The sequence below is a fragment of the Polypterus senegalus genome, chromosome 7 (genome assembly GCF_016835505.1).
Source record: "Polypterus senegalus isolate Bchr_013 chromosome 7, ASM1683550v1, whole genome shotgun sequence".
NCBI lineage: Eukaryota > Metazoa > Chordata > Cladistia > Polypteriformes > Polypteridae > Polypterus > Polypterus senegalus.
In genome coordinates, this window is record NC_053160.1 from 36,733,926 (window position 1) to 36,749,768 (window position 15,843).

A 15,843-nucleotide genomic window follows, 5' to 3' on the forward strand; every position below is an offset into this window, starting at 1 on the left:
GCTGTTATGGCAGCTTTGACGGTTTTTGCAGAGTTGGGCAAGCAGAAGAGTGGAAATACAGCTTATCCCAACAATGATATCCTGCTAAAAAATCTCCCTTTATAATAGCATGGTCACCACAGTACGAACAAGAAATTAAAAAGAAAACCAGTATTTTGGTCCACATCATCGTATCCAATGATAAAATCATCTTTAGTGGCCAACAACTTGACAATGTGTGCATATCTTTTTTTTTAGTAAGAAATAATATGTTTGATTTCATTTTTATGCTCTGAATTTTTGTCAAGAATTACTAGTCACTTTCAAAACATAAAAATTATCCTTGTCTGAGGCTGTAGACTATGTGCTTTTAAGCTTACTATGAGTTAAGGTTTCCACATTCATATCTGAATTGCAGTATTACTTTATGAATATTTGATATTGAAATTACCATTTTAAATCTCTTCATTTTCACTTTGCATTACTCTGGTAAATGCTGTGTAACACTGCTGGATTTCTCAGCTTCCCAGGAAGTTACTGTTTGTGTTTTTGGTTGAATGACTTAAGTTGCCAGACACATTTCAGAAGTTCAGTGGGAAGGAGCAGCCTTTTCCTTTTCAAAGTGCTGCTGCTTTATTATTATTTTTTTTACATCGCTTTCCATATTGACTCTGAGGAGATGATTGGTGCATTGAGACTGGTTCATGCTGGTTAGTGGAGGTGTATAGCCTATTGCTTTGGCACCACCTTCTAGAGACCGGGAGGAACCAGCCAGTATATTGAGTGGCTATTTATCCTTATTCCAAGCTGCAACAAAACTCTGAATACATATATATGTAAATGCCAATTAGTTTCTTTCTGTAATGCTTAATTTACATGAAATGTTTTATTGGTGTAGAGAAAAAAATTTCAAAACTGTGTTTATTACTTTGATTCCCTAAACAGCAGTACTACAATGTGATGAATCTATAAATGATTAATTTAAAAAATGACACTTTAATTTACTCCTTAAACTTTTCATTTGGGATATAGAAAAGATGTAGTTAGCTTTCAAAATGATTAACCCATATCATATATTCCAATGAAATCATTCATTATACCTTACAGTAAAATCTGAATATATTTGTTAATTTTCTAAAGTACACGTCTTCTGCCGGTTAACATCCATGACCCATTTGCCAGTTTCTGATACCCTGAGCCAAGATGCCTGCTTGTGGGCTTGTGTGTTTCCTTAATTTGCACTGAATATTTAACTTAATTCAAAACAGGAGAGTTAGTGTTTATTATGTTTTGTTTTTCTAATCAATAATCTATAAATAAATGATTGTATTCTAACACAAAAGCACACAAACATGGTACCATCATCATAATTTAAATATATTCTCATCTCATTTTCCGTGTTCTTTACCACAATATAAAGACTGCTACATTTTATTTTCATGAATTATGCAAGGCTCTTAGAAACACATAAAAGCTTCAAATTGTTTTTTTCTTTCTTTTTTTATTTGACAAGGGGATTAAGCTGCATTGTTCTGAAGAGCCCTGGACAGACTGCAGGCTGTCTATGTTTGCTTTTATCTTTATTTAAATTATAGCAAATATAATACTGTAACTAATTTGAAAGTTTAATGTGACATAAGTGTCTCTTCGCTTTCTTATATTTGTATCAAATAAATTTACTAATCAGATTCTTAAATGACAATGTTATAGCATTACATTAACTGTGGTTTTTTTTTATTCTTATTTATTCATATGCAGGGAAAATATTGTGAGCCATTATGTGTATCGTTTGTGTCTGATTTGATTTAAGGAACCTAAAAAAAAGTTTGTACCTTTAGGTAAATTTTTTTAATGACAAAGATAATTATATCTACCGGTGTAAACATACATTCGTTCATTTTTCAATGTCCATATCTCAAGTTTAGGTTCATGCCAAACTGAGGGTTGGGGTCTGTAGTAACCATGTTGATTACACCTTGGAATGGACACCACCTCACTGTAGAGTGTCGTTATCCTCTAGAACATGTTGGAGTATTTGGATAGTAAATTACTATTTAAACCTATTTAAATTTACCATTAAAATTTTACCACAGTGACTTAGTGTTTTAATATATGCACAAACCTTTTTGTGGTGTCTTTTCATATTTGCTGCCATATTGTTTATTGTTGCCATGGTCGTTGCTGACCACATGACGTGTGATGTCATGATGTTGCCTTTAAAACATGATAGTATGCTGTACTTAGTATGCAAATGTTACCTTGCGGTTCTGTTGCCTTTTTGACCTCTTGTTTTATTACTTTGGTCCTGATCTTTTGAGCTAAATTTTCAAATTTGATTTCTAATTTATTTTTTGGCTTTGGAGGCAAGTTATATTTACCCTTTTGGAATCAAACTCATGCTTGTTTTTGATATTCATTTTATTTTACTTTGGGTTATTTCCTGGTTCAACTCTCAACTGTCCTTTTTTTAGGACAAGCTTGCATTTGTCTAGGCAGTATGTAGACATTTTTAATTTAATTTGTTTACAAATATACAATATTAAAACACAAGATATTATGAAACAAACACAAATATGTAATTGATGTTATGCATAGAAATATGAAAATGTCATTTATCTATATGCACTTTTTATTTGTGTTCAGTTATGTTCTTAATGTGCCTTATTATTAATACTTACAATTAAAGTACATTTATTAAATTAAGATGAGAAATCAATGGAAAAGAAAAAATTAATTGGCCTATGCAAACTACATCTTCCCTTGACCAACTGGTCATCCAGCCTTGGGAACTCCAGCAGTGAACCATGGTACAGGCACATGTTGATGACTATGAATAGTACAACAGAAGATCCCAGTTTTGATCAGTCATTGGCGACATTTCATTCTAAGGTCCAATCCCAACACCAGAAGTGATGACTGTATCAAAATGACAGTGGCAACCAGTCAGCACTTAGATTTTTTGAGTTGCTCATATGAAATCAAAATTAATCAAGTTAAATTAGATTTTATTTGTTACATACAGTAATATGTAGATAAAGATACTTTCCTCATTTAGATAGATAGATAGATAGATAGATACTTTATTAATCCCAAGGGGAAATTCACATAATCCAGCAGCAGTATACTGATACAAAGAAACAATATTAAATTAAATAGTAATAAAAATGAAAAAAATAAAAAAGCAGACAATAACTTTGAGTCGCATAGTGTGGAGGAGGAACGATCTCCTCAGTCTGTCAGTGGAGCAAGAATTTAAGCTCCTCTTTGGCCCCTCTGAAGTGGTCTTCAGACAGTGGTACCATTCTCCTGACCACAGACAGGAAAAAGGGAATGCTGTTATCTGTCTGTTGTCTGTTGCATGTGCTGAAAGAAATCAATAAGTAAGAGGTAAACCACCAGTTAATACATGTGATATAAAAACTGGCTGGCTGGCTTATGACAGCTCATATCAGCCATGAAAGTGAGAGTGTATTCAGCATGGCTCCACTTTGATGTAGCTAACAAGTGTACTTAAGAAAAGTGAATGCGCATTTAAAGAAATCTTGAAATCAGGAAGGTGGTCATGCAAAAGTAAGGAGCTGGAAATAGCAAACAAATTCAGAAGGTTAAGGCACTGGCAGAATCAAAAACAGAAAATCCAAAACATGATTTAAATGCTCTACTCCTCTTTTTGTTACTGCAAAGACAAGATTATAAACCCTCAAGCAACCGCTCTCTGTAAGAGTCCCCCTTTTATGGCTCACTGCTCCTCCATCATGGACAGAGTTAATATGAATCAGTCATAATAAATGGTAGAAAGGAATGTCAAGGACATCAAATTAGACAGGCAAGACAAGGACTTCAGTAAGTCTGACTCAAAATAGGCTACAGCCTAGGTGGCCTGTCCCCATATGCTAAAGACAGGCTTCAAGATTTACACAGGCCCAGGCCTTAAATGTTCAATGCGCAGAGGGAAACGGCAAACCGCTCACTTTAGGACAACACAAAACAAGGTTTCTTTACACTTCAGGAGTTTATTAAAGAAAAAACTGAATAATTACAAAAGCCAAATAGAAAATGTAAGTTAAAGGGGTTAAAAAAATAAAATAAAAATGACCATGTGCAGTCTGAAATCTAAGTAACAAAATCCAAAAGCAGAAGCTAAATTCCAGATAACCAGAGTACATTCAGGTGGAGTGGTGGCTCTGAGGCTAGGGATCTACATTGGCAATTGGAAGGTTGCCGGTTCGAATCCCATAAATGCCAAAAGGGACTCTGCTCTGTTGGGCCCTTGAGCAAGGCCCTTAACCTGCAATTGCTGAGCACTTTGAATAGTGAGAAAAACGCTATATAACTGCAAAGAATTATTATTATATTATTAAAACTGCACAGCTGACAAAGACAAGATTGTTGTAGTTTTAAGTTTTATTGTGAGTATTTCATTATTAACTGAAGGAATTAATTGGGTTGCATTATAATGTAATGTTCTATTTTTTTGACATATTTTAATGAATATATGTTATGTTATTCAAATAGCAATACTTCAAAAAATAATGTGCTTGCTTTGACAATACCGACATGGCTGAATTGAAAATTGCATTTTGTTTTTTCATATTTCTTGTCTGGCATTGTAAGTTCCCTCAAAGTGCTGAAAGGAAGTAAAATATTTGTTCTACCTGAAATGAAAAAAATGCTTTGTTTCCTGCATAACAAAGAAGGCTCTTAGAAAATTTGGCCTACAGTGACCCTCTGTAAATTATATAGAATGGAGTGATGATGAGATTGCAGGCTTGATTGCAGATTTGCTTTTTCAAACTGTCTGCTGTGAAATTTAGTTTGAATCGACTGAAAATGAAACAATTCTTTTTATACTGAGATATTAGTGTCTAATCCATGATTGGTGTTACTGCCCTCCTGTCATTCTTCTGTATACTTTCTTACAAAAGCCCCTCGTAATCTTTTTAGTTCTTGGTTTATTTGTTCCTTTTGAATATTTTGTAATGTTTTATTTTACCTCAAGCCACAATCGCAAGGGATATTTTAACTGTTACTAATTTTATTAGCTGTTAGCTTCCTTTCCCACTCGGAACAAGATTACAAAAAACTTGGCATTGAATGTGTTGAAGGAAGCAAAGGAAATGTTTTCTGACATGCTTTAAAAAGTCACCTAATTTCTGAAGGAAAAATGTGTCCCCTGATTTAATGTTTTAAAGGCTTCTCAATAACAAAGATTAAGACAAAAGTATTTCAAGCCCAGCTTGCTGTAGCCTCAGAAGCAAGAAAAAATGTGTCATCTGAATTCTCTTTACATTAGTGATGGAAACTTATGTCTTATCCTCTGTTTACCCCCATCAGCCATAAAACATTCTACAACTTTCAGCTTCTCAATGTTATTGTTTATTCTTGGATCTATCTAACTCGCTCCTGTGCTTAATAGTTTCTTTCCATGTACTTCTCCATCTTCTCTCTCTCTCTCTCTCTCTCTCTCTCTCTCTAGTATACGGTTATGTACCTTTCTGCAACTCTTTCTTAGCAAACTTAACATAAATAAACTTGATACTAAGCCAACCATACACTAAAAACAGTAAGTGCACCAAAAGTAGACAAAAATGGTGCATTTATTGTAGAGAGAAAATATAAAGAAACATAACACCATTCCTGCAGCCTCTCTTGACCTTCCTGTTTGTCCAGTCTGTTAGATGGTGTGGCTCAACCTCTAGCCCACTAAAGTATCACCAAAAATTCCTGTCTTGAATCTGTCCTCATCCTCCTACCAAATGAACCTTCACCTTTACAACTGACCAAGAATGAAAACCAGATTAAACTGAGCAGACAGCCAAAAATCGAGGTAAGCTTGAAAAAGACAGCATCCAGCAAAACAGGAGATACTACCAGAAAGGCCAATTGCATAAGTGGACAACTGGAAGTGTAAGCTGAGCCATCAGGTAACCAACAGTGTACTCAGAATTTCATAGACCCTCAGTGACCAGACTTTTGTTTTTGATTTTTTAGAATTTCTCCTTAGCCTCTAAATAATATTAAGACTTTATTTTAGTGATCATAAAAATTTGAGAAATCTCACGGTTAGTTTGTTTTTGTACTTTTTAATAATGTTAAAATTATTGTTCTCCAGCAAAACCACATTGTTTTTCTTATAAGTGCCACTATTTAGAGAGTTATTTTTTGATGGTTGCTATGTCATTGCTAAGTTAGGTCAATTAAAAATGTGTGGTATGAGGTGTCACCATGTGAGCAGTGGAAAAGGTCAAGCTGTACACTTCCTGGTTGCCCAAGAGAGTGAATTCTCCCAATGTGTGCATTATCTGCACTTTTCAAATTCCTGGTTGCAGATATTTTTGCCCTGCTTTTGACCACAATTTATGATTTGCAATTTGGCACTTATGTGTTCCTTTTTATTTCTGGTTATTGAACTTTCCCTCACCATTACCTGGCTGCAGCTCTTGATACATGTCGTTGTTTGCTTAACTTTTCATCTCTCCTGTTCTAATACTTGGATTGAAATTTGTGACTTGGACATCTCCGGATCTCAGTTCTATTCAAAGATTTGCACCTCATGCTTTCAGTACACTCAAGACTGAATTACATCCGTCCTCCAGAGCCAAGCTTTAAGTGATATTACCCTGCAATTTATTTAGAAGCTTCTGCTTCCTTGAACAGAGCTCTAAATCTGCAACATGGACAGTCCAATTAATATGCATTCACCACTGAATAGAAGTTCAATTTATTCTCTAACTATTGAGTGTGCTTTTTAATATTAGTTGTCTTGTAATATTATCAGGTCAGCTTTTTCTGCCAATAGCAAAGCTAGTTTTTTGTGTCAAAAATGTTTAGTTACAGTTGGTAGGGAAAATATGTTCTCTGGAGGGCTGCATTAGGAAATCAGACAAACCAAAAATTGTATACTTAATTTTTTCAGATAATAAGCCATTTCTGATTCAGCCTCGGTCACTTGGGAACCCAGAGTAGTCAAGTCATTACCAAAATCAGTGGGACTGCTAATAAAAGCCACACCATAATTGGGCAACTGTGAATTGGGGCTTTATTAACCAAGCAGTTAAAAACAAACAAAAGGATGGAGTTTCCAAGATGCCAAAGAGGCTCAATGGAACTTCCCCAATGATGATGAAGTATCCATCTTGTTACTGCTTGTCAGAACTAACTATACTGGTTTACAGCAATCTAAAGTATTAAAAATATACTTCATATCTGTGTGCCTCAAAGATAAAAGGAAATGTTGGAGCTTAAATTTGTTTAGCCACTTATTAAGATTGTATAGAGTGCACTAGTGTGAAATGCCTTTAGAGGTAATTTGTGACCTGCTGTCTAAATAAAAGTTCACCCTTTTGAGTTAAAATTAAGATTCCTCTTGATTCTAAACTAAGGCTTGCCTTATCCAAGCTAGAACTCTAACAGTACATCTTGTCCCTGCGCCTCTGAACCTTCAGTTGCCCTCAATGTGCCAATTATCTCAGGCAGTGCCCATGCTTCCAGCTCAGTTGAACGAACAGCACTATCAAATATGTTCTTGCATAGGACTTTAGCATCCAATAGGACAAGAATCCCTGCGAAATGCCTTTCCTACTACCATTGTGGCTCTTTTATGTTGCTTTAGTGGTCTTTAAACATCCTACTGGTGTCTTGCGCATGCCAGCTTCTTGCCATCTAGCAAAATAAAGTCATGTTTCAGGAGAAAACACTATAAAGTTGTCGGGGATCTCTATTATATGCCCTTCTTAATCCAGAGTAAAACTGTAAAAGATTTTCTAAAGAGAGAACAGAATGTTGAAAACAAAGGTGGGAAAGTTGGACCAAAAGATGAAAAGAAAATTGTATTTCTGAAAACTAATAAATATGTCATCAGAAGACCAGCTAAAAGTCAAAATACCATTTGGCAATCAAAATACTGTTCATCAACACTCAAAAAAAAAAATTAAGAACAGAAAAGATGTTTAAAAGTGCAGCCAGAAGCAAAGAAAAGCTAAAGTGAAAATCCTCTTCGGTTATTAAAAGTTTTAGCAAACAACTGCCTTTGAAATGATCCCCCTGGAGCACAACTGTACATGGTGAGGATTAGTGAAGCCTTGAACTTGCCTTTTGAAATCTGGACTAACTGAAAATTTTTCACAGCCACAGATGAGTTCTCATTCTGAAGAATTCCCATGACTCTTTGGAGCTGTTTGTGGAAGCCTCATCAGAATATGATATGAATAAATGGTAACAGTATTTTTAAGGGAGGCTACTAGAATATGTATCAGGCATTCTGTTATACATGTATAATTTGTTTTACTTCATTCTAATAATAATACATGTTTTTGTTTTAATCAGATTAACTATAAATTTCTATTTTTATGTTCGAATGGATTCCATATATGAATACCAGGCTATTAGAATGTGCATATTCCATTAACACTTGAACTTGAAACTGACTGCTAGTTCAAGCCCTGCCTCTGGTTCACTGTGTGACCCTGAGGAAGTTGCGTAGCTCCTCTGTGCTACAGCTGGAAAAAAATACATAAATAACTATCTCCTGAACTTGTATGTCACCTTAGATGAAGGCATCAGCCAATTATACCATAACTAGTAATCTCAGATCATAGAAGAAAGGTGGTGCCTGCACCTCTCTTGAAATACAGCGCCCCAAGTCACTCCACTGAGTTTACTGCAACGTCCTTCACTGCCATTCGGTGTAAACGCAGCTTTTTTTCCTTCCAGACATCCCATGTGCACTTGCAGCTGTTTTCTTCCTTCTGCCACTTACTGTGGGGAAGGAGCCAAAGCATAATAATGCCACAATCTTGCTCATGATTAGAGTGTCTGACTGCCGTTTGTAACATAAACACTCAGTCATCCTATGCAATGTCCTTCACTGTCACCAGAACTTGTGTAGTTCTGTTTCTGTTTTCAATTCCACATGGCTATGCCACCATTTTCTTTCTGTTAGCCATGGCACAAGCCCACAGTGCCACTAGCTGTGAGGAGGACCCGAAACCCAATTTCATGGCTGAGGTAGGCCACACAACCAACTCAAGGGTCACATTGTATGGTTCACAGCACAAGTTCTCAATTGAGACTAAGGGTTCATTTATACTTCACGCTCAGAACGCGTACGCGCCCGCATCATGGCTGCCACGCGTTCCCAGCGTTCATTTCACGCGTCCTCTGAGCAGGTCCTCAGAAATTAACACGACGCGTGCGCGAGTTGCAGTACCAGCAAAAGTCGGGGGGCGCAGTGCGATAAAAGTCGGAACGTGACGTCAGAGTCTCTGTTTACTATCTACATGTGACAGCAAGCCTCTATGGAGATCCTTCGGGATCGATGTGCACTTTGCTGCTTGATGAATGGCTCAAATACAGCGCTATACATTATGTTGCCGATGTGAAGTTGCAAAAAAAAAAAAAAAATAGACGGCACAAAAGATGGTATGTGAGACTTTTAAAATGTATCGTGTCATTTATATATGTCTTTTTACTTTTTATTTTGCAACTTAACAACAGCAACATAATGTATAGCGTTATATTTGAGCCACTGAGAAAAAAATAAAGGACACGGTGAAAACGTGTACTTTGTGATTAAAGTGGAAATTTCGACTTTAATCTCGAAATTTCCACTTTAACCGCGTAGTTTACTTTATCATTTAAGCAGACGGTCGCAAACGTCATCCCAGTTTTTGATCGCTACGAGCTTCTTGGACCTGACAGCAGGTAAAGTAAAACAATAAAAAATAGATGGCACAAAAGATGGTATGTGAGACTTTTAAAATGTATCGTGTCATTACGATCGGGAATATGCGACGCTTGAATATAAAAGCACCACGAATGCATCTGTATGTCGGCATTTTGCTTCAGCAGCGGAAAGCAGCAATAGATCGCCAAACAGAACAAATTAAATGTATGATATTCCAACTCTCTGCACATTTAGAATCTTTAGATTTATACTTGATATCACTTTCATGATGAAATGCATTAAAATGTGTATGTTACATTTTACATATAATTTCGTTTAAATAATGAATACTGTTAATAAATACACCCATGGGGGAATAATTACACACATGGGGGTGTCACGGTGGCGGAGCGATAGCACTGCTGTCTCGCAGGGAGTTACGTTGCTGGTATTCCACACTGTGCTCCGGTTTCCTTCCAAAGATATGCAGATTTGGGGATTTGGTGCCGCTAAAATGACGCTAGTGTATGTGTGTGCTTGTATTCACCTTGCGAAGAGCTGAGGCCCCGTCAAGGGACTGTTTCTCACTCGTGCCCAATGCTTCCTGGAATGGACACATACATCCCTGGATTTATGGATTTAATCAATAAACATCCTTTTCAGAGATATTGCGGTAAGGTGTTATCAGAATTTAATATGTGTTCTAGGCAATTCACAACACAGAGAAGCCGAACATGTTCTCACCACGATAATATCTCGCACTGCCACCTGGTGGATTCCTCCAGATTTACGTAAAGAACGCGCACAAGCATAAACACTACAACGCTTGCGTAGCAGGAGCGTCCGCTGCAGCATGCGTCGCGTCGCGTGAAGTATAAATGAGCCCTTAGACGGATGGCTTGCAAGTGTTTTTTTGACGGATAGACAACTCTTAACAATTTACATATACAGTGCCCTCCATAATGTTTGGGACAAAGACACTTTTTCCACTTGATTTATCCCTCTGCCCCACAGTTTAAAATTACAAGTCAAATAGTTCCAACGTGATTTAAGTGCACATTGCTGATTTAATTTCAGTCACACACAGAAATTACACCACTTTTTTAACACGGTCCCCCAATTTCGGGGCACCATAATGTTTAGGACAGCTGGGGTTGTAGGTGTTTGTCATTACTCAGGTGTGTTTCATTGCTTCATTAGTACAGGCATGAGATGCCTAGGCTTCCTCTGAATATAGACTAGTTTTGGAATCTGTAATTGTGCCAATGAAAGACAATGAAACCATTATAAAAAACAAGAATGAAACCATTCGAGACAATGGTAAAACCTTAGGATTACCTGAACTAACTGTCTGGAATAAATGTATGGGTGAGCTCAGTAATCACAAAAGGACTGGTAGGCCAAGGAGGACTGCCACTGCTAATGACAGAAGAATCCTCTCTATGATAAAGAAAAATTTAAAGCACCTGTCCAACAGATCAGAAATAGTCTTCAAGAGGCGGATGTGGATGTGTCAGAGACTACTGTCCACAGAAGACGTCATGAACAGAAATACAGAAACCACACTGCAATATGCAAACCACTAGAGTCAGCCTCAAAAAGCAGATTAGCCCTACAATTTGTGAGAAAGTACCTAAAAGATCCTGCAGAATTCTGGAAAAAGGTCTTGTGGATAGATGAGACAAAGATGAACCTGTATCTTAGTGATGGCAAGAGCAAAGTTTGGAAATGAAAAGAAACTGCTCATGATCCAAAGCATACCACCCTCAACATGGTGGTGGGGATGTTATGTCTTGGGCGTGTATGGCTGCCACAGGTTACTGGCACACTTCAATAAAGTAAAGTCTTATTCTGTGCACTAATGTGTACTAGGAATTTGTCTTGATAGTACTGATGCAACATACAAGGACAATGCAGAATACAAAAGATAAATATAAAAGGATAAAATATAAAATGATAAAATATGATGCTGCATACTAGTGCAATAAAAATAAATAGTAGGATTAAAATATCCAGTGTGCCGGTCTTCTTCATAAATACTGAGTGACGGCAGTTGCACAGCGAATTCTGAGGTGTATAAAATCATTTTATCTGCTCAAGTTCCAATAAATGCCTCAAAACTCATTGGATGGCACTTCATTCTACAACAAAATAATGATCCAAACACTGCAGTTTTTCAATGCAAAAAATGGCAAATTCTTGAATGGCCAAGTCAGTCACCTGAGTTAAATCCAATTGAGCATACCTTCCACATGCTGAAGAGAAAGCCTAAAGGGACAAGCCCCCAAAACAAGCAGGAACTAAAGATGGCTACATTAGAGGCTTGTCAGAGCATCATCTCAGGACCTGCTGATGTCTATGAATTGCAGACTTCAATCAGTCATTGAATGCATGCAAGCAATATCGAACAAAATGCTTAATATGACTACTTTAGGGCGGCACGGTGGCACAGTGGTAGCACTGCTGCCTCGCAGGTAGGAGACCCGGGTTCTCTTCCCAGGTCCTCCCTGCATGGAGTTTGCATGTTCTCCCCGTGTCTGCGTGGGTTTCCTCCGGGGCTCCGGTTTCCTCCCACAGTCCAAAGACATGCCAGTTAGGTGGATTGGCGATTCTAAATTGGCCGTAGTGTGTGCCTGGTGTGTGGGTGTGTTTGTGTGTGTCCTGTGGTGGGTTGGCACCCTGCCCAGGATTGGTTCCTGCCTTGTGCCCTGTGTTTTCTGGGATTGGCTCCAGCAGACCCCCGTGACCCTGTGTTCGGATTCAGCGGGTTTTAAAATGAATGGATGGATGACTACTTTAGTATACTAATGTCCCAAACATTCTGGTGCCCTGAAATGGTGGGACCATGTAGAAAAAGTGTTGTAATTTCTACATGGTGTGACCAAAATGTAAACACATACCCTTCAATTAAAGTCTGCAGTTTAATTACATCTTAGTTGTTTGATTTATATTTTTAAACTGTGCAGCAGAGGATTAGATCAAGGAAAAATGTGTCTTTGTCCCAAACATTATGGAATGCACTGTACAGATAATAAAAACAGAACCAACAGGAAGTTTTTGTTTTCTCAGAAAATCAGATGAACTTGCTTTGTAGCATTCCCATCAGTTTGGATTATCATAGTGTAGGCATAGTTCTTCAGTATAAATTTACAGACCATTCCAGGTTATCTTTTTAGAGAATGTCATCCTCAGTTCAGACTTTAGAGGTCAGTTGTGGCCTCCACTTCCCATTGCGGTCAGCATCTTAATTGTCAGCCACTGATTAACAGAAAAACCTCTGGCAGATTTGGCTTTCAAGTGTAAGAACTGATAGCGTGTGTTATAAAGGAATCAGTTCAGCAGTATATATTGTTTATCAATTACTTAACGATGTTGATTAACTTGCCAAATTGTGCCCTGTGGAACATCCTGAGACTTTGTGGGATACCCCCGAAGTTGCTGGATATCATGGCCTGCCTGTACACTGGTACTGCGAGTGCTATGTAGAGTAGAAGCAGAACTGCACGCCCAACCTACCTGGAAAGGGGTCTCTCTTTGAACTGCCTTTCCCAAGGTTTCTTCCATTTTCCCTACAAGGTTTTTTGGTAGTTTTTCCTTGTCTTCTCAGAGAGTCAAGGCTGGGGGGCTGTCAAGAGGCAGGACCTGTTAAAGCCCATTGCAGCACTTCCTGTGCGATTTTGGGCTATACAAAAATAAACTGTATTGTATTGTACTTATGCATTTTTCCCCGTTGATTCTGGGGTTTGTCAGGGGTGTGCTCCTGCTCTATTCAATGATTTCAAGGACCAGGTGTTGGGCAGGGTTGTGGAGTCTCTGTGGGGCATCTGTTGGTGAAGAAAGGCTGATCCTGATTTTGCCAACGATGCTGTGATCTTCTCAGAGTCATTGGCGGCTCTGATCAGGGCTCTTGAGTCTGCTGACTCTTCCTATGAAGTCATTAGATGGTTAGGGAGAGCATGGGGTGGGTCATGAGGTCTCTGGAAAATGGTATATGGCGTTCCCGATATCTGCAAAAGAACAAAGGTCCAAGTCCGAGACCTGGTGCTTCCTGTTTTGCTGTATGGTTGTGAGACATGGACACTATTCAGTGATCTGAGATGAAGACTGGACTTCTTTGGTACTGTGTTTCTTTGGAAAAACCTTGGGTATGTTGGTTTACCTACATTGTGAGGGAGCGTTAGTTACGGCACTACGGCCATGTGGCGTGATTCTCAGAGGGTGATCTGGCTTGCTTGATCCTCATTGTTGAGGACCCGAGCGTCTGGGCCAGGCCAAAGGGACACCAATGTAACACCTGGCTGCAGCAGATAGACGGTCATTTCCGGAGGGCGGGATTGGACCGCATGTCTGCCTGCTGGGTTGTCAACCAGGATCCCAAGCTGTTTCATCATGTGGTGGTTGCGGCAATGCACTGTAACAGTGCATGCTCCCCAACCTGACCTGATCTGATCAACTTGTAGTATATAGATAAGTATAATAATAAGTATAATATTGCACGTTTCTTGTGCAGTACAGTGGTGCCATACTTTAGACATTATAGTGGCATAAATAAGGACCTCCTAGTTCAGTTCCCAACTCTGAGCCACTGAGATGCCGTGTGCTCCAACACTTAAAGATAACTAGAAATAGTCATACAAACTATCAGTATTTATAAAGTGGTTTTAGTTGGCGATCTAGAAATGTCTTCTATAAAGTAAATGTTGTTTGTACTGTAATTCTTTGAATGCACAGTCATATCTTGTTAGCATGTTATCACTTTTTTTATTATCATTATTGACTCTGAAACTGCTCTACCTGATTTAGCTTTAAGGTAGAAGCCAGTGACTTTACTGTGCCTTCAATCCCTTCTTCAGGAGGTGCCTACATTGTTTTTTGTTTTTAATATAATTTATTCTAGTTTGTCCTTAACTACAGTCAATTTTAATTTTTCTTATTTTCATTAATTTGAGTCTAATAATATACTGTAGTTCTGATTACTTTGTGAAATGCCATGTCATATAACTGTCAGTTTAGCATTTATTTAATTGTCCTAACCAGTTTAGCAAGAAAAAACGTAAAATATTTTATAATCCTGAATCAGCATTTAATATAATGATGATTCAGAAGCTCTTTGAAAGCTTTTGAACTTATGGTAAACTTCTCCCAAAGGTTCTCGGTGCGTTTCCAAGTTAATGCCATTTAAAAATGTGTGCTTCATGTGTTTCTCCTAACTCAACTCTTGTTTCCCAGGTTTCTGAGCAGGAGATGGATGAAGCTATTGCACGCACCACTCACAGAGAAAGCTTGAGTAAAGAAGGACATTCTCCTCATATACTTGGTATGCAAAAGCATCCAGTTGTTTTATATTACTGTTAATGCTAAAGATTTATTGTCTGCAGCTCAAAGCTCCCTAGCATGTGTGTTTCATTTAGATCATCCTGACTTAATGATATTGGATCACTTGTCTGAGTCTAATTTGGCATCATAGTGGGAGTTATTTTACGTTCAATGAGAGTTTTGTGTGGTATTGTTTTATTCTTGAGTGCAGCAGTTTGTTTTGAAAGGCGTAATGATTTGGGACAACAATAAACCTAGATTTCATAATAGTACATTGAACAAATCTAATAAATGATAAATGTCAGCTTTATAACTTACTTTATTGCATTCATATGTTGTGAACTGTCCAAAAGGAACAAATGAGTCTTTATAAGCCTGTTTACCTATAGAATGAAATGAATACTCTTTCACTTTCTTTACTGTCTGCTTGTCTTGTGTTGCATGTTCATACAGGCCCACCCTCCAAAAGCCCATCTCCAAGTGTAAAATCAAAGCAAAGTGATGGCTCGTCCTCTCTCAGCTGGACATTGAAACGCTTTCTTGAACCAGTAAGCAGGGTAAGGTTTCTGGTAGCATATCTGCTTTCAGAAATGTATTTCTGAGTAGGTTTTCTTCTCTGAAAATAAAAAGAGAGATACATTTGCTTGTTTTGCTCAGGCTTTGCTTTATTCAAGTTTAAATATGAGGTGCTCTGATGTTACGTTTTCTTCTTTCAAAATTAACATAAATGCATCACATTTCTGTTTTGTGGATCTGTTAACAGATACAATTGAACTGTTCCTTTTAGGTTCTGTTATTGTCTAATCATTGCCCATGTGTATGGGGTTTTTTTTTACCATCATTTTCTTTGACATATTTATTCATACCTTTTTATATGCAGAAAT

The 15,843-nt window shown here is 37.7% G+C and overlaps 1 protein-coding gene across 4 annotated transcripts in view; it reads left to right on the forward strand.

The window, feature by feature from the left end:
* Nucleotides 1–15,843, forward strand: part of pdzd2 (PDZ domain containing 2) — a 456,165-nt gene that overhangs the window by 388,170 nt on the left and 52,152 nt on the right. For all 4 annotated transcript variants that reach the window (XM_039758492.1, XM_039758493.1, XM_039758494.1 and 1 more), the window contains 2 exons: nt 14,873–14,960; nt 15,413–15,516. In XM_039758492.1, coding sequence (XP_039614426.1) covers nt 14,873–14,960; nt 15,413–15,516 — 192 coding nt within the window. The remainder of the gene's footprint in view (nt 1–14,872; nt 14,961–15,412; nt 15,517–15,843) is intronic.